This window comes from Notamacropus eugenii, chromosome 5, assembly GCF_028372415.1.
Source record: "Notamacropus eugenii isolate mMacEug1 chromosome 5, mMacEug1.pri_v2, whole genome shotgun sequence".
Taxonomy (NCBI): Eukaryota; Metazoa; Chordata; class Mammalia; order Diprotodontia; family Macropodidae; genus Notamacropus; species Notamacropus eugenii.
Window position 1 is genome coordinate 320,041,216 of NC_092876.1, and position 25,371 is coordinate 320,066,586.

At 39.0% G+C, this 25,371-nt stretch overlaps 1 protein-coding gene across 2 annotated transcripts; it reads right to left on the reverse strand.

Annotated features, from left to right (window-relative positions):
• Window positions 1–3,131: 3,131 nt before the first annotated feature.
• AMMECR1L (AMMECR1 like) lies at window positions 3,132–23,652 on the reverse strand. 2 transcript variants are annotated; one of them, XM_072613477.1, is made up of 8 exons: window positions 23,543–23,590; window positions 18,671–18,763; window positions 16,183–16,627; window positions 11,778–11,888; window positions 11,303–11,417; window positions 10,517–10,607; window positions 6,675–6,771; window positions 3,132–5,190 (listed from the first exon to the last, which is right to left on the reverse strand). In XM_072613477.1, the coding sequence occupies exons 3-8, from the start codon at window positions 16,587–16,589 to the stop codon at window positions 5,079–5,081; spliced, it is 933 nt and encodes a 310-aa protein (XP_072469578.1). In that variant the 5' UTR covers window positions 16,590–16,627; window positions 18,671–18,763; window positions 23,543–23,590; the 3' UTR covers window positions 3,132–5,078. The 2 variants fall into 2 exon arrangements, with proteins under 2 accessions (XP_072469578.1, XP_072469577.1); XM_072613476.1 differs by lacking the exon at window positions 18,671–18,763 and having other exon boundaries at window positions 23,543–23,652.
• Between the last annotated feature and the right edge of the window lie 1,719 nt (window positions 23,653–25,371).

Genomic DNA, 25,371 nt, shown 5'->3' on the forward strand with positions numbered 1-25,371 from the left:
TCAATAAAGCTTGCAAAGAAATGGTCAGGAGAACCAAGACTGATTAGCATCACAAAAATGTAGAAAGTCTGAGAGATGAGGGTGCTTGACAATGTCAAAAGTGGGAAAGGTCAAGAACAATGAGAAAAGGCCATTAGATTTGGAGATTAAGAGGTCAATTATAGGAAAGAGGCTACCATGGAAGGCTTGAGAAGGGAGGAAAAGATGTGGAAAAATAACTGTGGTGAGTAGGATAATGAACTGATTAGGAAAATATGAAAGGACTGCCTCATGCTGTAAGAGCCAGTAGGCAAATTAGGTTACCTGGAGAGAGTGTGACCTGGTATGGAGAACTCAACTTGGGAGTTAGACCTGGCTTCGGGTCCTGCCTCAGAGAAATTTAATCATAGCCTAGTCATTTATTCTCTGTAATAGTATTCCCATCCACAAAACATACTGTACTAATATTGTATTAGATACGTCAAACTGTCGAGGAAAGCTGTTGACAAACCTAAAATGCTATAAATGTTAGAATTACTGAAGCCTTAAACACAAATGCACTCTAGCTGCAGAGGGAGGATGTGCCAATGCCTTCATTGGAGCCGTGAGCTTTGGAAAATTTGAGTCCCAGACCATTAGGCAAAGGGGAATCAAACTTGGCCAAGAACATGGCTAATTGTTCTTTGTTGTTTCACTCTTTTCTCCTTGTTCCTTATCAGGATCTAGTAGCACATAGTAAGCAACTAAATACCTAGAACTGCACTAATTTAATAAATTCCCAGTTTCTCTCAGGGTTGAGGACAAAGAAAACTGGAGGTGGATGACCATTGAGATTCACAATTTGAACCCCTAAACCATGCATAGAATCATAGGCCATATAATCAATAATGAAAACCACTTTAAATGACTATCACTCCCACTTGAGGTCTCTAAAAGCGTGTTTCCTTATATTGTCAATTATGCCAGGCTTTCAAAATCCTTAGATCTATATCCCCATTTTAACTAACCAAAATTATTTCCCACTCTTTCTCAACACCACTTGTTTACTTAAGGTATTTTCAGTTTCTGCCATACTCATGCTATATACTCTGCTCTCTCCTAATACAGTGTATTCCCTCCACATTTGTCCCATGCAAAATCTAGCTAGCCCACTCTGCTTTCACCCTTCTAGCAACTCTTGTGGCACTTTTAATTTCTATCACACAACTTAAGAGCTGCTTGTAATCTTAAAATTTCATAAGCTTTAGTTTTACCTTTACCTCTTCCTACCCAAATTTAAAATAGCTTGAGAGACTCATATTTTCTATGTATTCCCAAGCATTTTTTTTGAGAGTAGAGTGTCTCAAGGGTGGATTGGCTACAGATAGGGATAAGTAGCTGGCAAAAGAATGACAGAATGTATAGGTGTAACACCTGAATACAAGAAAAAAGACGGCGGAAGGACTCTTGCTAACAAGATGCGCTGTGTGACCAATATGTAGGCAAATATTGCTTAGCTGTTAGAAGAAAAAATTTTATTACTCCAAATAGTTCAAGGCACATGGTATAAAGATGAGACAGTACAAAGAAAAATCTTTACCCATTATGATTTATTCTCTACAATACTTCATTAGAGGATAGAGTTCAATGATTTACACTCAGAAGTTATATAGCTAGGAGGCAACCAAGTGTAATACAAAGAATTGGTCTGACATCTCTGCACTGAAGGTCATACGAGGTCTCTTGCTTTAGGGAAATGAAATGAACAAAAAAAATGAACAATAAAGTTCTAGAAAACCAACAGAAAGACAACTGTCAGTGAAAACTGCAGATGTTAATGTGTCATGAAAAATAACTGATCCTGTGCAAAAGTTAAATGAACATCCAGGATTTTTTTTTTTTTTTACAGACAGTTTTTCTTATAAACAATAAAGTATTCATGTTTTTACTATACACCTTTCAAATTGAAAGGGACTCTACTGACAATGGCTGCTTTAACATTATGAAGTCAATAAGTTTTAAGAACCTCACAGTGGAAACATCCCAACACTGACAAACTCCAGTGATCAAAGACATTATTTTAGTTAATGTAAAACAAGGACAAGTCATAATTACAGAGATAACTTCCTAGCTGTGGTTATCATGAGACAATCAAAACTTTCCAGACCAAAAGGCACTCACAGCTAGGGATGAAACAAACTCCAAATCAAACCAGCAAACTTGGAAGCTGGTTCCTTAGAAACAATAGTTGTCCAGCAGAGCAGTGCAGGAACAAAATGAGACACTATGCAGAAACAGGAGATTTAATATTCTTTAGTCCTACCAATCGCCACATAAATTTGGCCATTCTTATCACTGCTGTCAGGCAAGTGGAAGGCAGTTAAGTTTCAGTTTGGAGTTGTCATCTCCCTATGCAAAGCTGCCATATAATGATCCAGACATAGGATTATTTCCTGAGAACCACCTGCCGTGCATTTTTATGAGGTGACCTTGACCAGCATACTTCTAAATTACCTTCTTACTAGACCACATTTAGGATTGATACTGACTATGCCCATTCCCTGAAGGGCAGATCAGTTTTCCTTGGTCCACTCATTATTGCCCTTCATTCTACCAAGAGGCATAACAGCATTTCCACTTCTAAACTAGGTGTAAATGTGAGAGGGGGTGTAAATGGAGTAAGGCTTTTTCATTCCAAAGACATGGAGCCCACTTCCGTTTGCTTGCTGCAGTTAACGACAGTCCCCCAGTACTGGAATTTTTATTTTATATTTTGTAGTATTATTTTCTCAGTTTGCTATTTTTAAATGGTAGCTACCCTCCCCCCACCCTCCCCTGAATAAAATAAAAAAACACATCATACACAGGAGAAAGACACAGAACAGGGCAACATTTAAAAAAGAAAAATAGGCTTGAATAGCATGGCACTGTATGCTTGCATGACCAGTCTCACTGAGCGTGCTCAGGGGTGAAAGTTTAGCACCAATTTTTTTGCTTTTTTTTAAACTCTTTAGAAATTAAAACACAAATTCTAACATAGAACATTTGAACAGTAATGAGTGTAGCCCTATGTATCAATACTGTTGTACAGTTAGAGGTGGATAGTTTGCCCAGAGCTGAACCACCCCTCTACATCAGTCCATGGCACCTAAGAGTAACTACTATCACTCTAGTTTGTAACGAGACTGATTTATTCTCAGCAGCAGGAAATCATGAAACAATCCCTTCATCTTCCAAAGCTTTTTCAGTAACATTGCAAGGGAAAAATGGTGATACATGAGAAATACCCAGCACAAAATTAAGTCTGGGGCGATATTGCACAGAAATCCTGATGTAACTCCCACCTTTCCCTTACACAACATGTATCCTCCAGAACAGCAGAGCATAATGTTGACACACAAAACTGCAAACATTTCCAAGAAACTCGAAGGACAGCAATGCCAAGAACAGCATGCATGTGGTTTCTTAGATTTCCCTCTTTACATATTAGAAGAAAACTCACAGGAACTTTTGACAGTCAGCCAGTTTCAAAAAGCCACACCATTATCACACTGAAACTTTAAAAAATATATTCATTCCAATACTGTATCCACTGGGTCGGTCATGCACTTCATCTCAAAGTCCTCTAATCACTGTTGCTGGTAATCAGTGTATAATCATCCAACTGGCCTCCTCTTCCTCAGTCATTTTGCGATGCTTTATTCCAATGTTTCTTCCAAGTCCATGAGTCACATGTACGAGCACTGCCCAGTGACATCACTGAATGAGCCAGTGAAGAACAGGTGGAAGGAGAAGGAAAGAGGAACCTTACTAGCAGACATTTGGAAATCAGCAAAAATGAGAACGGGAAGTATGAGTGCACATGGAAGTCTGAATGGTCTGGAATAAAATGATCTCTTCTTCATTTTGCCCTGGTGGGTTGGCAACTCCCAAGATGTTAGGCAAGATCGGCGACTTGCCAGTTAAAACTACGCTGCTTTGCTCTGAAGACCTACAATAGAAAACAGTGAGTCTTCCCTCTAAAAGATCCATACATGGAACTGCCTGCATAAAGGTCCCCTAGGAAGCTTGCCTGAAATTAAAACTGCCTCGAGACACTGGATTCATTTGTCTTACTCTGTCCTTGTAAAATCCCTGACCCAACTGTGTATTTAAATATCAACATAGCTTTCAAGACCCTAGATCCAGTTCTAGGCACTGCTACCAAGGTATGGGTGAGGTAGCCTAGTGGTAAAGAAGAGCTTTCTTGGTGAGACATGAGCATCTCTATGTTCACATACATACTCAGCAATGGTATTCTGCCCTTCTTCAGGCATCTCCAATCCATTCAGAAGCAGGCTATACCATATAAAGCACTCTTTGATACCAGTAAACTCAATGCAAGAAGAGTGCCAGAAAATCCAGCTGACAGTGGGATGAGAGATAAAACGTTCAGGGTTTATTTAGCAATGGTGAGATCTGCAATGTGCCATCCAAAGGACTTTCGGATATTTGACTGGTCTCTGTACAGGAGCCTGAAAGGACTCATGGTGCCCAACAATTTAACCCTAACATGATGTCTGCCTGTGATGCCTGGGAGCTGCAATCAACTCTTGGTACACACCAAACCAGAGGTTTAAAAAAAGGAATTTAAAATAACCTAAAAATGTTTCTTGTTGGACTCCGTTGCCCAGACTGCCAGGGGAACGCTCCTACTTGATCTGGGGTAGGTAAAGGTAAGTGGGAAGGAGAGAAGAAAAGGAGGAGGTTGGGGGGGCTTTCATAAATCAACAATTCCAGCTTCCAGTGTGTGGCTGACACACGACACAGCAATTTGAAGTGGCGCTTGCATGCCTAAGGGTCTTCTGCACCTCACACAGTAATTCCTAGTCATGGAGGAGCCCCAATCCAACTGAACCCCATTTTGAGGAATGGCTGAGATAAGGCTTGGGCCCCTGAAGTTCTTTTTCACTCAGTGCAATCCCCCCCATCAGCTGGAAGGCAGACTCGGCAACGGAAGCTAGCATCATAAAATGGTGCAGTAATAGAAGTAACTGGACCAGGAAGAGGAGGCGTCTGCTCCAATGATGTCGTAGCCACTGGCGGCCACGGGGGGATGGGACTGGTCATGCAGCCGCGTGTCAGGAGTAATGATTGTAGAGGGGCGGGGCATGAAGAGTGCCATTCTGGAAACAAGGTTGACGAGAAGCAATATACTCTGCATAACTGATTGTCACTTTCTCGCTGCGGTACCTGTGAGGAAACAGGAAAGGGGATCAGAAACATACAACCATTAGTTTTATGGTATTATTTATTTGGGAAAAAGTAAAATATGTGCTCTAATTGAAAGAATAAGATGAAAGAACAAAAGCAACCTCATTTACAAAGGATGAAAGACAGCACAAAAAAACAATGTTTGATTATTACAAATGAACAGGATGAAAAAGCACATTTACAATCCATACCTGAGCCTGTCTTTTATGAACACCTCACCTTTAAACATTATCTACATTTATCATCAGGATGCATTGCAGCAATCTGCTAATGCAATCTGGATGAAGAATTCCAGTGTCAAAATAAAGTGGTGGTATACTTTGAGATGGTTGCACCAAATGTCCCAATTTGGGTGCTCTCTCTCTCTCTCTCTCTACTACTACTACTACTACTACTACTCTCTCTCTCTCTCTCTCTCTACAGAGAAGGTATGATAGTTTAGACAAAAATGCAAGAACAATGTATACCTCAAACTTTCAGGACAATAATCAAGTTAAGCTGTTTGCTACTAAATGTAGTAAAGGAACCTAATTTTAGGCCACATTATGAAGAAGCAGGCAAAAAGATCTTTGGGCTATAGGAAGGTTCTCTTTTTCTAGATGAATATACGTGAACAGTGCCATCAGAATCTAGAGCATTTTAGGTTTGCTCTTAAAAAGAGCCATGAATCAAGATGTAAAGCATGGGGTGTTACAAACCTATGGAGCCTACTACAGACCACAGGAGCTAGGCGTGATATTCCTTACCCATAGCCATCTCTTTCTCACTGTAACCACTTCTCCACTGCAAGGTGATTATTCCTGAATTTTGACAGGGATATGGCTGTTCAAATAAATTATAATAATAATAATGCTTTGTATTTGAAGAGTGCCCTTCTCTGGAGTCCAAAAGCACTTCATAAACACTAGGTTATCCTCCAATCGGACCTGTGAGGTTAGTAGGTGGCAAATATGATTATCAACAATTTTACAGATGGGGTAACCAAGGTCCCCAGAAGCTAAGATTCTCAGCTCTTCCAATTCCACTAGAGGTATATTTTATAGAGATTGGAGGCTCATAATTGGCAATTATCCAAACCAGTTAGGGCTAGTTCTTTTCAAAGAGATGCCATCAGGCTTTCCATGGATAGTCTAAGTGGATTTTCTCTGGAGAAAAAGGAAATCAAAATACTTCAATTCAATGGATTACCATTTTTTTAGTTTTCTTTTTCCCCTCATATGTTTGATAAGACCATTTATCATATGCTCACATGAAGCTATGTATCACTACAATTCCTGTGTGAGCGTAACTACAGATATGCACACACAACTGTATTAAGTATATTCTTTATTGCCACTTTTTAGTGTGCTCTCCCAGACTTCTTCCCTGATCCATTACTGGAGAAGGTATTACTCTCCCCTTTACTAACAAAAGTTAACTTACAATTCAATTATAATGATAAGGACCCTGGGACAATGACTTACCTGGTGAGTTTAATTGTTTTTCTAAATTCATTGGTAATTGGAGCCTTAAAGCCGCCTTTCCTGAGCAAGGAGTCTATCGTCTGGATCTGATCCCAGTCTGAAGAAGAGAAGTCACAAAGTTTTTAGCACTGTCATACATTGCAAAATGAATGCTGTTAACTGTTCAAAAAGAGAAATGGGATTCTAGAGGAAGTAAAAATCTAACATCAGGCTGAACAATATACATACAATCAGAAATAAGGGAAATATAAAAGATCAAGATATGACATGCATGGTCACACACCTATGCACTTGCCTGCACATACCCTGTGTATGTGTCTGACTCTCCTAGAATCCATGAAGAAACCGCAGCATCTGTGAAATAGTAACCCCATGTGTTCCACAATGCGTTTCCCCAGGCTCCCTGTTCTTGCTTCATTGACTCATAACCCATTTCTGCCAGATGACACCCGAGTTCAGTCACCTACAGTATATTAAAAATGTCCCAACTTAGCCTGGCCTGGTGGACTAGTGGCAGTGATAGCACACTGTAATGTGGGAAGATGAGCTCAAGTTCAAAGCTTAATAAAGATAAAGAAACTGTGTTCTTGCAAGAATTTAGGAAAGCAAGGGTGTGTTTGTTGTGTTTGTTGTGTGTGTGTGTGTGTGTGTGTGTGTGTGTGTGTGTGTGTGTGTGTATGATAATGGATCAAAAGCCAATCAAATACAAAGAATATAGTAACTTCCCCATAGGCTGCAATGACAAAAGCATACTTAATTTTCCCAATAGCCTTTCAGAAATGGCTATAGTACTTTAATGAATACACCTCAAGCATTCTTCCTGTCCTCATCATTAAAAAACATTTGCTGAATAGACTACACTTGGACCTCAAGAAATTCATGCAAATGCAATGCTTCTTTCTTTTGTGCCAAATCTATATTTTGATTTGTAAAGTAAATTCAAGCATACCAGAAACACAAATTGACAGGGCAATTGATATCTCTCATCCACTTCACTGAGAAATTTTTAAATAATTATAAACATTTTTCTTTTTTAGACTTAAACCCCAAAGGTTAATACCACAAAATACAAAAAAAATGTTGCATACCACAAATGAACAAGTAATCTGTAGAGTTTCCTTTTTTGAGAATATTTAAATAGTTTCACACATGCTTATTTAGAGAAAACCTGTATAATTTAATTTATATTGTATTATAAAAATTTAAACTACCTGTTTCTTTGAATATACAGTAGCTGTTTTTGGTTCCTGCTAATTGCAAAAGTTAGTGAGAATTTTTTGATCAACAAAGATCTAAGACTTACACCAGTAAGAATTCTTTGGGCAATCAATTTTTTTTGGTTATAATATAAACTTGTTAAAATGAATACACTGCTAGAGATTTCTTTCCTAACTCAGGGATCCTAAAGCATTAGCAGGTGAAAATGCTCTGAATTTAGAAGAAAAAGAAGGATCATTCATGTACCATCAACAACCATTCACTGATCCTTATAGTTCCTAGATGTTTTGCGTCTGGTGAATAGTCTGAAAATTTAAGTGAGTGTTGTTTTTTAATGTGAGTAGAATGTTTTGAGAAGGAAAGGGAAAGTGAAGGGTAATTGCTACTTGATAGCAGGACAAAAGTGGTAAAACAATCTTTACTTCCCACTCCACCAAGAACAAGAACAATCAGGTTCTTTCACTACAACTGTGGCCATTACTGGACTAGTAGAATTGGAGAAAGCACTTACTCAAAGGGATTGTTTGTCCCATGTCTGTTAGAAAATGTAAATAGTTTATTATAAGAAGCTCTCCTCAAATAGTCAACAACAAAGGCTACAATATATTGAATGGAGTACTTCTCAGTAGTGAGTCAACACTGATATATCTCCTTGAGTTATCTTTGATGCAAAGTTATATGCTGGGCTCCCTTTTTTTGTCTTTACACTCTCAAGTGACCATACCAATTTCCAAGTGTTTATCACCTCTAGGTAGATGACTCCCAGATCTATACATTCAGCCTGAATCTCTCCCTTGAGCTTCTATCCTACACCACTATTAGACATCTCAAACACGATATCCTAGAGACATCTCAAACTCAATATATCCAAAACATAACTCATTATTTTTGTCTACAAAGCCTTTCTTCTACTGAACTTTCTTGTTTCTGTAGAGGGCAACACCCTCTTTCCAATTTCACAAGTTAATCTCAACTGTAACATCATCCTTGACTCTCTCTCGCTCCACATAAGCAATCAAGTGCCAAATATTGCTATTTCTTGCCACCACATCCCTCACATCAATACCTTTTCTCTGCTCACATATAGTTACCACCTCATTACCTTTCACTTGGATTATTAAAAAAGTCTAATTGGTTTCTTTGCTTCAGATCCCCAATCCAAGCCATCCTTCACACAGCTGCCAGGGATTTTTCTTAAGCACAATACTGGTCATAGCACTTCCCTACTCAAATTCTAGTAGCTCTCTATTGCCTCTAGGATAAAAATAAACTCCCGTTTGGCACTTAAAGCCCTTCACAACTTGGATTCAGTGTCTATTTCCACTAGTGTACATTACTCCCCTTACTGAATTCAAACAATAGTCAAATGTTATAATTATGCCTTTGCACTTTCTGCTCTTTCTTCATTGCCACCTCAGAGAATCTCTTATTTCCTTCTTCCTTCAAGAAACACATCAAACGCTGTCTCTCCACACTGCATTTCCTGATCCTGCCAACTGTTTGTGCACTTTCCTCCCTAATTACTTTGTGTTTATCCTGTATATATTTATAGATGGTACATGTTATCTCCTTGAAAGAAGGCACTGTTTTATTTTGCTTGTGTAATCCCAATGCCTAAGGAAGCACATGGCGCATTGATAAATGAATGCTTGTTGATGGACTGATTCATCTCAAAAAAGTCTTTGGGGTTTCTGCATATAACAGAATTCCTCATTCTATTTTGCCAATATGTGGCCAAAAGGAGAGTGGCTGAAATGGTAGTACTTAGAGAAAAGAGGACAAAAGATGCTTGGAGTTTGTACATACATTATATGTACCTGAGAACAAAATGGGGGTACACAGTACAAATGTATAAATTGCCAATCTGGTACAGATTGTTTTGTGTCATAATATATTAACATACAATGACATACTGTATTAACCATGTTGTAAAATTACCTTGGTTGGGAAAACCTTATGTAGGATTGGTCTATAGGTGGTCAGATAAGAAAGGGAAAAAATCTTCCTTATTCCTAAGAGCACTCTAAAAAACTCACAGGCACAGCACACAAAGAGACCAGCAACCACTGAACTCGCCAGGGCAAATTATCTATGTATCTATGGAATGATAATCCCATACCAACAACCCCTAAAAAAAATATTCTGTGAGGCTAAAATAGTTGTCTTCTTTGCTCTACTTGTGTACCTGTTCTCAAATCACAGTGTGACAGGGCCAGGTACAGTTGACCTGTAGGCCTTACCTTTCCCCGCCATTTCTCATTTCTGAAATTTAAAATAGGCGAGGAAGTGAAGTTTGATTTCTCTTCAAAGATGAATGAAATCAAACAGAAACTAAGAATGACTGAGAATGCTTATACCAAGTTCCTACAAAAAAGGAAACAATATGCAATATGGTCACGGATTCTAACTTACAACATGGCCATGAAATCTACAGTGTAAAGAAGTTGTAGATATACAATACTGTGCTGTACTCAAAGTACTTTACACACAGTGCCACACCCAATTTTGCCACCTTAAGTTTAACGAGATTCTTCTTCAGGTTCTATAGGAATTTAGCATTAAGAGGTTATTCTCTAAAGGCGATAATTACAGCCCTAACAAAATGGAGTCTTCTCTCAGCTCACCTTGCTCCTTAGCGACCTCAGGTAAATATGTGGCTGTTCTTTTAACACCTTTTTCATTGATGAACTCAATTCGAATCCCATGTACCCCTACCTGTATGGGAAAAAAAAGCAGACAAATGAATGACATTTACATAGTCTGACTGCAATGTTAGTTCATTCATTATCCACACATAACCTGACACTAATTTCTAAAATTAGCATGAAGAACTGAGTTTTGGGAAAAGAGAAATCAATTGCATTAACACAATTTATCCTGCCTTGGTTGCTCAGGAGGAAAAAAATTCTAGACTCAGGTTCTGGGTTAGAAGATAAGAGAAAGGAAAGAAAAGCTGCCCATCCCTTTTAGATCCCTGCCCATCCCTGTTTTTGGTCTACGGGTAAGAGTGGCAGAGATAAATTTCTTAATTAACTGACCTGATTCTGGACAATTAATCTCACTTTTAACATTTACTAATTGTGCGAGTATTTCTACTATTAAATTCATATAACAAAGGATTACCTAAGCTCACTCAGGAGAATCTTTGACCTGGGAACTACAAAATGTCTTTAATTTGGTAAAAGGAGGAGGAGGAAAAGGGTGGAGATGGAACAGGGAAGGAGTAAGAATAACTGGTCATCACTCTTTTCTTATTCTTAATATTTTTATGTCATTAACTTTTCCCACCAATTTTTCCTATCTGAGTTAACATTCTTATAACTCTCTTAATGAAGGAGACACATTACCATGTACTAACCCGAACCCACATGTAACGAGAGAGATGCAGTTCCAAATGCAGCTGTTCTCACCTCCCAGTCCAGGTAATCACTGGCATCCTCAAAGTTAGTAAGGAGGGAGACAGAGCAGAAAAGTTTAGGCAGCTCCTCGCGGGTCAGGGGGGGAAATCGGCTGTCCTTAAGTGCACTGTAAAATGACATTAAATCACAAATACACAAGAAACAAACTAAAATGAGGCAGCTTTGGATTAAGTATCCTAAGATCACAAATGCCCCTATCCTGAATATGAATGAATCTTACTTCAGGTATTCTGAAATTGTCTAACTTTTCTAAAACAAAATACTAAAGCACTTTATATTATTTGTTGTTTATATTTTGATTTCATACAATTCTTATTGATTCACCAGATTTAAACCTTTATATTTACTTTTTTACTAAAAAATATGCTCAAAACTGACTGTAACTTTGTTCTTTTATAAGTCTCAGATAGGGAGGGACTTCCCTGACAATAGCAATTTTGCAGTTCTCTAGTTCTGGTGTCATTACCTGGTTAATGTGTATTCCCTGAGTCCTGAATGAAGATTCATGGCTGAGAAGGTTCCAATGCAGCCACGAAGTCGTTTGTCTCTCCCAGTCTTCCATGTCACAAAGAGTGGGCTAAAAAAGCAAAACAAAACATTCTCCAGACTCACATTAGTAACATGTCAGAACTGAACCTTCTGGATTTGTTTTTTTTCAGTTTCTATTATTGCTACCAAAATGATTTTCTAAATTGTTGACTGCTTAAATGACTATTTTGGGAAGTATTTTTTCTCTCCTGTGGCCTACTTTTTTTCATCTTTTCCCAAAGTCTCAGATTTTCCTGGTTATAAAGAATCCCACGTAGTTATGTAGAGGATCTATGTAGGTTTCTATCATCCTGTGTTCTTCTTTCTTAAGATTCCTATACTTTCTATCTTATCTTTAAATTTTAGTTTTTCATCTTTTCTTAGAGACCTATTTTTACCACCCTTCCTTCCCATTTACTCCTCCTCTTTTTCCCTTATTTTAACATGACCCATTCATTCCACCTCTTTCAATTAACTAGGGAAATTGCTCTTACCGTTCACCAGGCCTCTTTATTCCTTATTTAAAACTCTTCCAGATTACCTAAAGTTTTCCAAAGGCACATGTCTCAGACCATAAGTGTTTGCTACAGTTATGTTTTATAATAATTTGTTTTCCTATTGCCTAAGTTTTCAGAGAACACCTGGTGCTCCTCATAAAAGTACTAACAATTGCCATTGTTTTGTTTTTCAAGCTAACATCATGGGTTACTTACTATGAAATATCTAACATTTTCTGGATCTTCAGGAGTAGCTATCTCTAAGAATTATTTAAAATTCTTAATACTTTACATTCCAAATCTCCCTTCTACTCACTCAAAACCCTTTCTGGAAATACCTGAATACCTTTAAGTTCAACCTTATAATGTAGGAGTTCCTAACCTTTTTGGTGTCATGGACCTAGACCTCATGGGCAGTCGGGTGAACACTTCTCAAAAATACTTTCAGATGTTTATAATAAAATACATAGCATTATATAGAAAATTATACTGAAAGACAGTTATCTCTATCTCTCTAATTCCCTATACAGAAGGAATTCTTAGACCCCAGATTAAGAGTCACTGTGCTAAGCAATTATGAACTTTTCCCACTTCACATATGATGGCCTTTCATTCTTCCATGGAACACTTCCTCATTTCTTTAATATAATACTTCAAAAAAAAAAATTTCCCTGCCAATACCATAGGTTCACAGATTAAGAGTTAAAAAGGACCTCACAAATCATTTAGTTAATATAACAAATGTTAGAAAACATAATACTATTACAGATACATAGCTTCAGTTTTTACTGTTTTAAACAGAATTTCTTCTTTAAACCTATCCACAGCACAAGCTCATATCTGGCTGGTTCTTGGCTCTTCTAAATGCAGAATATAAAGTGTATCCCTCCCTCTCACACTTGAAAGATCACTATTTCCACTGGATCTCAAGCCACTGTTGAGGAGCTACTTGTTTTTCTCAAGTCTCTGCTCCTGGCCAGCACATTCATCACCTTCTTCCCATTCCTTGTTATCTTTTCTAATTGGCTTACATTTGCATTTATATGGGGCAACAACTAAAAGAAGCTTCCTAGGTCATCTTTTACCCTTCCTCCATATATGACAATAATAATAATCTCTTCAATTCATAATCTCTATCACATGTAGTAATATTAAAATGGGTCTATCTAATATAACTCATTTTACTTTAAAAACAAAAATACCACAACAAATTCCTAACCTGTTCATCCATCTGCATACCTCTTACTTTCTCTGTCCCCTTAATTTTATAAGGGATGTGGTTTATAAACACTGAAAAAGGGCACTAGGTTCAAATCCAAGCTCTGCTATTTATTATCTGTGACCTCAAGCAACTTAACCTCTCTGAACTCAGTTCCCTTATCCATAAAATGAGAGAGTGGGGTTAGATGATCTCCAAGGTCTCTTCCAGCTCTTAATTCTATGAAATGGAAAAGCTGGTACAGAAAAAAAAAGTTGTGGCTGTCCTTAAAAAGAATACATATAATATTAGGAAGATGTTACTTTCAAAAGGTATTTTAAAATCTTGCTTAAATATTAAAAAGTTTTAGTCGTCCTTTGTTTTTCAATACCAGTAACTTTTCCTTAAATTCACCTCCTCATTCAATTCCAAACTCTTTTTTTTAACAAAAACATTTAAGGTAAAGCAACTAATGAATACTGCATCCTACATTCATAATTCATAGATGGTACTTCTCTACTGAGAGGAAGGTGTGTTTCCTTATCAGTTTTCCAGGTCAGTGATCGTTCTTAACAATTTCTCATTGCCTCTCTGGGCATATAAAAGCTTTATATTGGTTTTATTGGACCATTTGTGCCCGAACTGCGGTACACCAGCCTTCTGAGCTCATACTACTCTGATCAGTCTATCAGACACACTATACGTTAACTCCGACATTGTGATGTCATTTTGGTCCTCTTGAAGGACAATTGGCTTTAAGAACATTAGAAGCTAAAAAAACCCCCCACAAATGACAGTTTTACTAAGCTGCAATCACCAATTCTTTTTTCCATATCTTTTCTTAGTAATTTGCTTTCTACAAAGTACACACCAATGGATGTATGATTAAATATTCTTAAGAAATGACCAACAACTTACAAGACCCCATGGAAATCTACCTCACTGAGAATAAAAAATTAAGGCATAGCCATCATTTAAAAAAAGACTACCTAAACTTCCTTTCTTAAAGTTCCATGTGTGTGTTATTTTGTATAATCACTATAATTGTGCCTTGATTGGTCTGTCCTCAAATCCTGCAGTGCAGATCAATCTTCTTTTAAAACAAAACAAACAAAAACCAAAACAAACCAAAAAAACCCCTTCATGTCTTTTTCCCACTGAAATATCTCCAATGGTTCCTTTGATGTCTCCATAATAAAATCTATACTTCTAAGTGAATCATGTAAGACCCTTCATAATCTTTCAAACCTACCTTTCCAGCTCAATCACCCCTTATTCTCCACTGTGAACCCTGTCATGTAGCCAGAATGCTATTATCTCTGAGCCAAAGTATATCATGTTAATTCTTCTTATCTTTCTTTGCCTATACCTTCTTCCTCTTTCCCCATTTATCCAATTCAGAGCTGTCTACTGATGAAAAGGGATGCCTCAGAGAAAAATGAGTTTCCAAGTAGAGGCAAAATGCTCTGCCCACTGGATGGTATAAAGAAATCTGCAACAGGTGGGAAGTTAAGTCTTAGAGAACCATCATAAGAGGCCTATGATCCTAACTCCAATTCATCCTGCAAGGTCCTACTCAGTTTCCACTTCCTCTTTGAAACCTTCTCTAACAATTCCAATCCAATCAGGTATCCTAACTACAAACTCTCAGAATTTATCTATACCACTCATTTGGACTTACTTATGCACTACTGTGAGACAACTCTTCTATGGTAATTTAACTTGGATGTGCACCTGATTATTTTCCCAACTTGAGCTACCAGGGTTCTGAGGGTAGGGATGGTAGAACACACAACTCTGTATTCCCCATAATCCTTAGGTCAATCATATGACTATTGTAGGTGATCTATAAACATATATTTTTTAAAATGCAAGAATGTTTCATTTAAGTCCTAGGAAAGGAAATTAAAGAGCCAGTATTTCTAAGGGTCACTTTATAATATGGCCCTAAGAAAGCCTTTAATCCCAAAGGAGATAAAAATCATGACAAGCTACCACAGACCAAGCAATATTTCCAAATCTGTACTTAAAGTGGTTAAGTACAAATCATCAGCTCCAGGTCAAAATTTTAAAATTAAAACATAAAATCCTCTTTCCTGTGTTGGTGACCCTTGGCTTCCATAAATGCTGATATGCACAAAAGAAACAACAAGCAAAGTAAAATGCAGTAGAAACTGGAGGAATATGTATTTGAAACAACGCAAGATTACTGAAGATGGAAATAGAGAATTATGACAAAACATTTGAGTCCCCCACCATCTATAAATCCACCCAATCAGTAAACCCTAGATAGCATCATCTTTCAGTTGGACAAACCGGATACAGGTTAAATAACTTACCTAAGGCAATGTGAACTAGCAGCAGAGCCAAAATTAAAACTCTTCCTGATTCCTAGGTCATACTTTTATCCACAAGATTACACTTCTTTCGAATGCAACCCATCTCATCCACTGCTGAATCCAGTAGATGTTCTAACATTTTGACTTTTATGTCTCATTGTTTTATTCCTACTTACCCATCTTTCAAATGATTATTAAAGCTTTTTATGATATAAAGACCACACCCTCCCACACAGGAGCCCAGAAAGGTGACAGCATGCCTGCTGGGCAATTGCAATCTTCACTGCCCACACATATGCATTTACTCACTAGGGGTCATTGGTGAATCTAGGAAGTCGTGGCTGGGGGAAGCCATAGAGGTGACAATAGAGGACATCGAAGCAGTAGCAGCACATTTCCGCTGTCACCACCAGATTCTTGGTGGTATTGGCAGTTCCATTGGGCCGAGAAAGTGGGCTCAGAGCTCCCGAAGTGGGATTCATTCGAGTAATTGGGGAATTTCCAGGCCCCAGAGTTAAGTCAGACACATTCTCCCTTCCATTGCTCCCATCCACATGCTGGTGGTTCTGAAGAGGACCTGAACTAGAGCCAGGTACAGTTGTTGACTGGTTCCCGTGACCATGTGTTCCACTTCCTGATAATTTGGGCTTCTTTACCCCACAACAGCCTGCTGCCAACTTGGGCTCTAGTGGAGGAACACAGCGTCTTTTTCCCATCCTGATTCAGTGCTTGAGGTCTGGAATGCTGCAGAACCCTATCAAGGGGGGGAAAGTGAAGAATTAGACTAAATAGAAAAAAAAAGTGTATGTAGCTATAAATCTTATTTCCCATTCAAGAAGTATAACTTGCATGGAAAAAAAAGATCAAAGAACCATGGGGCTAGAGAAAATTTTGAGGTACCACCTAATGCAGGGGATACTCAACCATTTCCTAATAAATTACTCTTGATTTTCTCAAAGTCCCCAGAGGGTGTATGCACATGTACATATGTACTTTAACAGTGCAAACTGCTGAGAGTTGCCAGCTCTCTCCTCATTGCTGTAAACTCCTGTGAACTGAGCTAGTAACACAAGTGAGGTGCAGCAGTGGCAACTGGGATGAAAACAAAGATTTCAAGATGAAATGGTCTATCACAATTGGCCCACACCCCCTCATCCCTCCTTTCAAGTTTATTCCTCTTATTTTCAGAATTAAGACTGGATTATTCTATTTTTAAGGAAATGCAGAGAAAATGTCGTAAAATTCTTTGGCATCCTATTCCAACATTTAGTAATCAATACTTAGTTCTTCCTCATTAACTCTGATCTCCTTGCTACATGTTCTCAGTAAAGATAATATAGGACTAGAGAAAATATAAAATCATAGGTTTAGAGTTGGAAAGAACCTTAGAAGTCATCTAGTCCAATCTAGGAAAATGACATTCAGAAAAGGAAAGTGACTTGTCCAAGACAACACAGGTATTAAAGCAGCAGACACAGGATTTGAATTTACGTCTTCTTGAGTTCTAATCCAGCACTCCTTCCACCCAGCCACTGTGTCTTCCTATAACTGCTTTAAATACCACTATCTTTTGTAAGAATTCAAAATAAGCCAAAAGACCATCATTAATCAACACTCAACAATAACACTAGTTACTTTCACCTTTCCTCCCTTATATGCCTGATTTTCCAACTTTTAAATGCTCTTTAGTTTTCTTTTGAACCCTCTTCAAGCTCTACGCATTGCTTACTGTAGCTGCAAAATAAATAAAAATTAAAAAAAAAATTCACAACCAGACAAACCAGGACAGAGTAACATAACAATATAACAAGGTGATCAATACGACCAGACTACCAGGATACAGCTCACATTTTATTCATTTCACAGAAAGGAAAAATGAGTCAAAAAGCATGAAATCCACTTAGACAAACAAAAACAAATTAGGGGGAACTGCAAGGGGACACAAATGCTGTTTGATGACAATAGAAGGAAAATGTTAACTAACAATCTGGCAGTAAAATCTACTGGACTTTTAGTCATAAGGATAATAACAGAAACTACTCTGGGACAATTTATAACAGACTAGTTTTAACACTAGAATTATAGAATTTTAGAACCAGAAGGAGCCTTAGATAGCCAGCTCCTTCATTTTATGGATAAAGCAATGGAGGTCCAATGGGATGATGACCTAGCCAAAGTCATAAAAGCTAGTTTGGTGGCAAAGTTGTCTTAGTAAACAACCCAGAACTCTTAATTCTATTCCCCCTGTAAGAGTTCTGAGTCACTTAGTGTTAGTGAGTTCTGAGTTAGACCTGAGCTGACACTCACTATGGGAGAAACTGAAGCTCCCTACAAACATTTAATAGCTCCCCAGGGACTCTGACCACTCACAGGGAAACACCCATTTTAGTTTTCACCATCAAGGTAAGCAAAGTCAAATGCTAGTGAGAGCAAGAAATCTCTTATTTAAGATAATATCTGATATAGATTAATAAAGTAAATAATTTTAAACTACCTATTAGCTAAATCCTGACCATGGTGTCTATTCACAATGCTTACTTAAAGAACAATTTTAATGGCAGATTTTGCCACTATAGGTGGAGGTTTAAAAAAAAAAAAAGGACCAAATAAAACCTATGGTCATCACCTCAACTACAAGACAATATATTTAAACTTCATTCTGTCACTGTCATATTAGTATAAGATGAAAACTATTGGCATCCTCGCCTCTGCATCATTTTCTAAATTATCTAATAGGGACAAGTAAGGGTAGGGAATAATTAGTCAGTGTTTATGGGGAAATGTATTAACTACAAACCGTAGAGTGATGAAGCAGTGTTATCTGTAGAGGGCTGGAATCTGAGTGGAGCCATCAGTGTCCTTAGGTGGCCCTGCATTTAGGTCCCCTGCCCTGAGAGAAGCAAAAAAAAGCCCCTTAGAGGGTTTTTTAGCTTAGAGGAGACAAAGGTTGAACCATACAAAGAAAAAAAATTTCCTCTTCCACATAATTCAATTTTGTATATGGTGGTTATATTCTTAAGCTAAAAACCCAGCTAAGAGAAGACCTGTAACTTTACCGAAATTCTTCGAACCAAGTAAGAAAGAAGAATTCCAAATCTATATCAGGTCTGAAATTTAAATGAGATTGGGAGAAGGATCACCCTGCACTCAGCACACAATTAGGTATCTGAAATGTGCTTGCTTTCAGAACTCTCATACAAATGGTCACATTCTAATTTATTTTCAGTTTGGTATTGGTTCTATCTCCTACTGGAGCTCTTACACACAATGAAAGACAAAAAGATCTCCTGGTTTTGTTTATCCTGGGCATTTCTCTGGAGATCACTAAACTAGTAATAACTCAATAACCTCACTAGTCAACTAAGGCAAATCTGACAATGTCAATCTTACATGTACCTGCAGCATGAACCTGATAACTAAAAGAAACTTCTCCAAAATGGTCCAGTATGTTTTTTTTAATCTTCACATATGCCAAAACCAAAACTTTTGAAGGTAAACAATTACTGCAACTCTGCTTCCAAAGAGCCATCTACACAGACAGGCAAGATAACCCTTGGGTCTGCCACACAATGACCAAATAAATACTAGGTACTTGATAGTAGAACTTAATCTAACTGAATAACAGCATACTACCATGACAGACAGCCCATCTGTCTGACTAGACAAAAATAGACATACTATCCAATGGCACAATCCTCTTCTTCCAGAAACCATGAGTAAATTTGTTTTCTCTCTTCTCTATCATTTTGACGAAAAAACACCAGTAGTTTACAATTCTCTCAAGCATTCTAGGTTGGGTGCTTTAAAGTCATTGTTCCATTTATTAGGAATGGATGTTACAAGATGCTGTTTCAATAAAAACTATATATCAATGAGACCAGTCCTTCTAGGTTGATACGTAGTGACTTTAAATTTAAATTTAGTAACCAGCAACAAAAGCAAACATTCGATTACATAGTAACTTTTACAGTCTTAGAGCTTTGTTTAAAAAAAAACAAACATTATAAGCTGGCAGTATATCACTTTCCTATTATTTGTCCAAATCAAAGAGGATGCCCTTGTTAATGAAAATGAACTAGTTGAAATCTCATTCTTGTGGGATATGAATGCAGTCCACAGGTGGAAGAAAACTAGAACTAATAGGTGTGTCTGCCTCTAGTGGGATTAAGATTGGATTAGCTTTCCTATTCATCTAACCAACATCAAATTTCAACCCTACAGAGAACAAAATTCCCTCAGGATTAAACTATCTCCATATTTTCCCATTAGCTGTGCTATTATAATTTCTATTACAATTATGATGAATCCTGTCTGCTACCTTCCCAATGCACCGAGCAGACTGCTGGGTCCTCAAATAAATCTAAGAGATTCTGGTTTCTCAATTATGCATATGTTTATTGATAAAGAAAGTGACTTTGTTATTCCTTTTTTTAGGAGGAAGAATTCATATCAGTTATCTATGTTCTGTGATTGGCTTTGTGACCAACAAATTTAGAAAATACTAATGCCATTTAGAAATGCTAAGCTACACAGAAGAGCTCCCTGCCAGTTGTTTATAAGCTGGAGGGTGGGGACTAACGTGTTTGTCTTTCACAGTGCCTAGTGTCTTTCTTATATCAGGCTCTCTATAAACATCTTCTGAATGAATAATTATGAATACAAAAACAAAAGTAATCAATCATCTAGAACATGCACTCCAGGTTGACTGCAAGGTTTTAATTTATCTAAAGACCTCAGAGTTGGACAGTATTCCCTCGGCGTTTTGTCTTTGTTGTCCTTTCACCCAGAAGACTGCTTTGCACACAGAATGTACTTTATAAACGTCTGTTGAACTGAATTAGAGACTATCTTCTAAGAATCTTCATATGAAAATGACACATTTTTCTTCAGAGGGTACAATCTACAACTTGATCACTAGGTTCTCCATTCCTTTATGGCGCTGACTTAGTTGTCACTGAAGCAATGAGGTGATTTGGACTGTGGTTATCCATCCTTGTCATATCAGAAAATGCCCCAACTGCCTCCTCCTGGGTCATCTCTAGTCATCCTGATGAATATCTGGTCACTGGATTCAGATGGCTCTGGAGAAGTGAGGTGGGTGACCTGCACAACCCTCCCTCACTCAAAACAAAGTCAAGTGCAAGTCATGTCATTATTTTTCTGATGGCATGGTCTTCTTTGGCAACGAAGGATGAACACACACAATCAGAAAATGCCTGAGAATTGTAAACTCTACTCAAAGCAAAGTAGATGACTGAACAATTATTCATGGCAAAGCAGTTTGTCAACTCAGATAACTCAAGCTACAAAGTTCTCAGTTTAACTGAATACTCACTTAAATTTACTCAGTTTAAATTATGCAGTTTAGTTATCTTTTCTGCTAAAATCCACTGTTCAAGCTTTCAGTTAGGGTAGTCTTCATATTAGAGTATTTTTGCATACATTCAAGTTCTGGTGGCTCTGGTTTGAAAAAGGGACACCAGCTGCTACTTCATTTGGGAGTTTTTGTTTGCAAACTAAAAAAGTTTGAATTTGTGTGACAGAAAGTTAAGACTGAAGACCTATTCATCTGTACAGGTAAAGTGACCTTTGATGGCAATTTATAAAGTTGCAGAGAAGACTCAGGATTCAGATGGGTGTTAGATTAGATGACTTCTTAAGGTCCCTTTCAACTCAATAATTCTATGATCTGTGATGGAACCTATTAATTCCACTCTCAGTAATTTTATTTTACAAATAAGTTTGTGCTCATTCCCTCATGGTTCTATATACTAGATTAGATGAACATTCTATGACACTATGTTTGACTGTCCCTTGTAGATCTCAGTCATTTGAAGAGGACCACCATCCCTGTTAAAAATAGCATTCTCTTATTACAGGTAGCAGTATAATAATTATAAAAAATTTCTCTAACATGACATTGGTGGTTACTTGTTCCCAGATATTCTGGAAGACCAGTCTTAATATTCAGAAATTCTACAAAGAACCACTTTATAGTTTGACAAATTACATGATTAACATAGCATTACGTTTCTGATGAACTTTTAATTTTCTGTCATTAGTGATCACTTTTTCCCCTTTCAATAGTATGCGTATGAATAAAATCACTTGTTGACCTTTCAGTATGAGATGTTAAGAAAACTGAATAGTTCATGGGCTATCCCAAAGTGGGAAGGAACCCTCACCTACCTGTGTCTTTAATAAAAGCTGGTTATTACAAAGGAACATACTTTTTTTAAAAAAAGGCTCATTTGATATATATGCCATTGTTGGAGAAAATATGAAGCCTGTTGAAAAGGTTAACTACTACACAATATGGTTAACTGGGGTTATTTTCCAACTTAGGTTAAAAGATCTATCAAAGACTGAATTGAGGGAACATGTACTTTTATTTTTTTGAGAAAGAGCCTCGAATATCATTTCCAAGACTTGGGTCCTCTAACAAAAGGGATAGAAACTTTTGGGTATATGGAAGTAAGAGTTCTGTTCAAAGTCTTGAAATCTGTCTTAATCAAACTCTTTACAAAGCTGAGTAAGACATAGCAATCTTTGTTATAAGGAAAGGTAAAAAACTCACAAATTTATTAACTAATTTTAGGGGTAAAGAAACTGCACCTGAGCTATAATTTTGTCCTGCCTACAGAAATGAGTAAGAGGGGAAAAAAAACACTCTGGTACCTGCCTCAAACAACTGCTTCAAGGATTGTTCCTTATTTTTGCTAACTCAACTTCAAGAACAATAATTGTTTGTAAATTATAATTTCAACCCTGTCATCCCAGAAACAAGTATACAGATAATACATACGCATTATCTACTATTTCTTTCCAAAACCTATTTGGACAGATGTTCAATACTTCTTCAATTTAGGATGAATCACATGTCTGGGTTTGAGTTCCTGATCTGATACTATGCGACCATGGACCAGTCACAACTTCACAGAGCCTTGGCTTAATAATTTGTTAAAGAGGGCTAAAAATAAATTCTACATATCTACAAAGCTTTCTAATGTGTGTGGAAAATCTTGAAAATACAAAAAAGGCTTTCTTGTTAAATTCTATGGAATTACTTGCTATAAAGCTTCACTTTAGACCTTTGTTTGGGGTTTATATTTAGTATACCAATTTTTTCCCATACCATCTGTGAATTTTATGTACGAATTGGATTTCATGAAAATGATATCAACAGCAAAAGTTGAGACAAACAAATGCTCCAGGAGGCAGTGTACAGCATAAACTTACTGCACAGTTCTATGAATTCCCTTAAATACTGATCTGCACCAACTCCAGAGGCTATTTCTTGTCAAAACCAGTGGAAGTAGTGTTTAGTTAGTATAGTACACTTGGTAAATTTTATTTTCACGCAGTCTTTGCTGCAAATCATAACCTAACTAGAATAAAAAGGAAAAGTTGAAGCTATGCTCTCTTCTAATTTTGCTTTGCAAACTACAGAAAATAAAATGACTTCAATTAAAGCCAAAGAGAAAGAAAGTACAATGGATCCCATCACTATCAGGCCTCCTTGGGGAACTAAAAACATCAAAACTGGAAGCTTTCAAGGTATGCAGGACCTCATATTGGAAATGAACACGCACACCTGGGCTGTAAAGTTTTCTTTTATTTCTAAGACAGGTACACATTTTATTTTGAGTAAGTACAAGGTCATACTCACTGAAATCAGAAAATGTATATGGCCAGAGGGGCAGCTACAGCAGAGGGGGGGAGCTATTTTGTATCTGCAATGAATTTTCCTTTTTCCAGTTCCATTCCTGCTTTCTGTACCTAGAATGTAAAGGCAGTGAATTAACAAAATCCAGAAAGGAGAAATAAGGCCTATTTCTCTGGAGTAGGTAAAAAAAAGAGCAATTTCTAAAAAACTGTGGCTGCAGAATAGGATTTCCTCACCTCAAAACATTCAGAAACCTCGAAAAACGTTAGTAGACTAGCTGAAAGCAGCAGCAATGGTCATAGCTCCCGAACTACCCTATCCTTGATGTTGGATCGAAGGGAAGGGTGTTGATGAATTTAATGTTTTATAAAATGCTGTGGGATACAAGGTGCATTAAAAATTCTTCTAACTTTAAGTTAAAACTTGCTTGCCCCTGATTTCCACATCCTCAGAAAAGCAATCAGCAAAGAACTGGTGGACACAGCCCCCTATCAACACCCCTGCCAAGGGAGTAGGGGCAACATATTTCATTTGCTTTGTAGCAAGGATGATTGGAAGCCCTAGAACCCCACATTCCTACTCCCCAGTCCTCCTCTGGCTCCCAGGGCTAGAGAGAGTAAGGACCAGGAGAAGGGGCTAACTCCAAGGAAAAGAGTGGGGGTGCTGAGCAGGCCCCATGTTCCGAGGGGCTGAGGAGCAGGGAGGAAGAAGGTGAGGGATGTCTGGGAGGCTCTGCTTAGACAGCAGGTGAAGCCGACAAGTCGGACAGCGGGGGACGGGTCGGTTAGGCCCAGAGGAAGGGTGCTGAGGGAAATACAAGGGGAGGCTAGGACAGGGGAAGGTCACACCAGGACAGGGATGGTGGAGACTGGAGGAGCCACAGGGGAGGCTTCGGGGTTAGAAGACGGTTGGGAGATGACAGGGGAGTCCGCGGCCGGGCAGTCAAAGAAATCCTTGGGATAGCAAAGCAGAAGACAGTGGGAAAGAGTAGGAACGTGCCAAGTAAGGAGATAACGGGACACCACGGGAGGAGGGAAAGGGACGGAGAAGTGGGAGACGTCGGGGGTACGGGGAAGGGGAGGCCGGGGAGCAAAGAGGAGGGAAAGTGGGGAAAGAAGAGGAAAGATGGGGGAGGAAGGTGCGGGGACTAGAGGAAGGAGCTAGGTGAGCCGGGGGGAAGAGGGAGCAGAGGCAGCCCTAGTGCAGGGGTAACGAGGCAGGGGCGGCGGGTAGAGCTGGGGCCGGCTGGGGGGAGGGGAGGCCGGCGCGGGGGGAGGGGGCGGCGGGTCCCGGCCCGGCGGTGGCCGCCAGGGGGCGCCCGACACCGCCAAACTTTCCACAAACCCGAGACTGTTTCGAAAAGGGTTTTAAAAGAAAGGCAGTCGGAGCTCCGCCGCAGGGGGCCGGGGGCGGCGGGCCGGCCTCGGGCCGCAGGGGTCCTCCCGCTCGCCCCCCGCCACGAGGCAGCCTCAAGTCCTCCGGCCTACAGCCGGCGGCCCCCCCACCAAACCCCGGCCTCGGGCCCCAGGGCCCCCCAGCCCCGGCTCCTCCCCCCCTCCCTCCCCGCAGACCGGGCGCGGAGGGCGGCGGCGACGACCCCGACTTTCTCACCTTTTTTCCCGTCCCTGGAGCAGCCGGGACTTCTCGCGCTGTGCCTCCTCCTCCTCCCGCTTCATGGAGCCATGCGCCTGGGTGGGGGCTCCGGAGAGAAGCGGGCCCTCCAGTCGGAGTGAAGAGCGTTGGGCCGGGCCAGGCCAGAGGAAAAGGAGGAGGAAGGGGGGAGGAGAAGGAGGAGGAGGCGGAGGAGGCGGAGGCGGCGACGACGGCGGCGG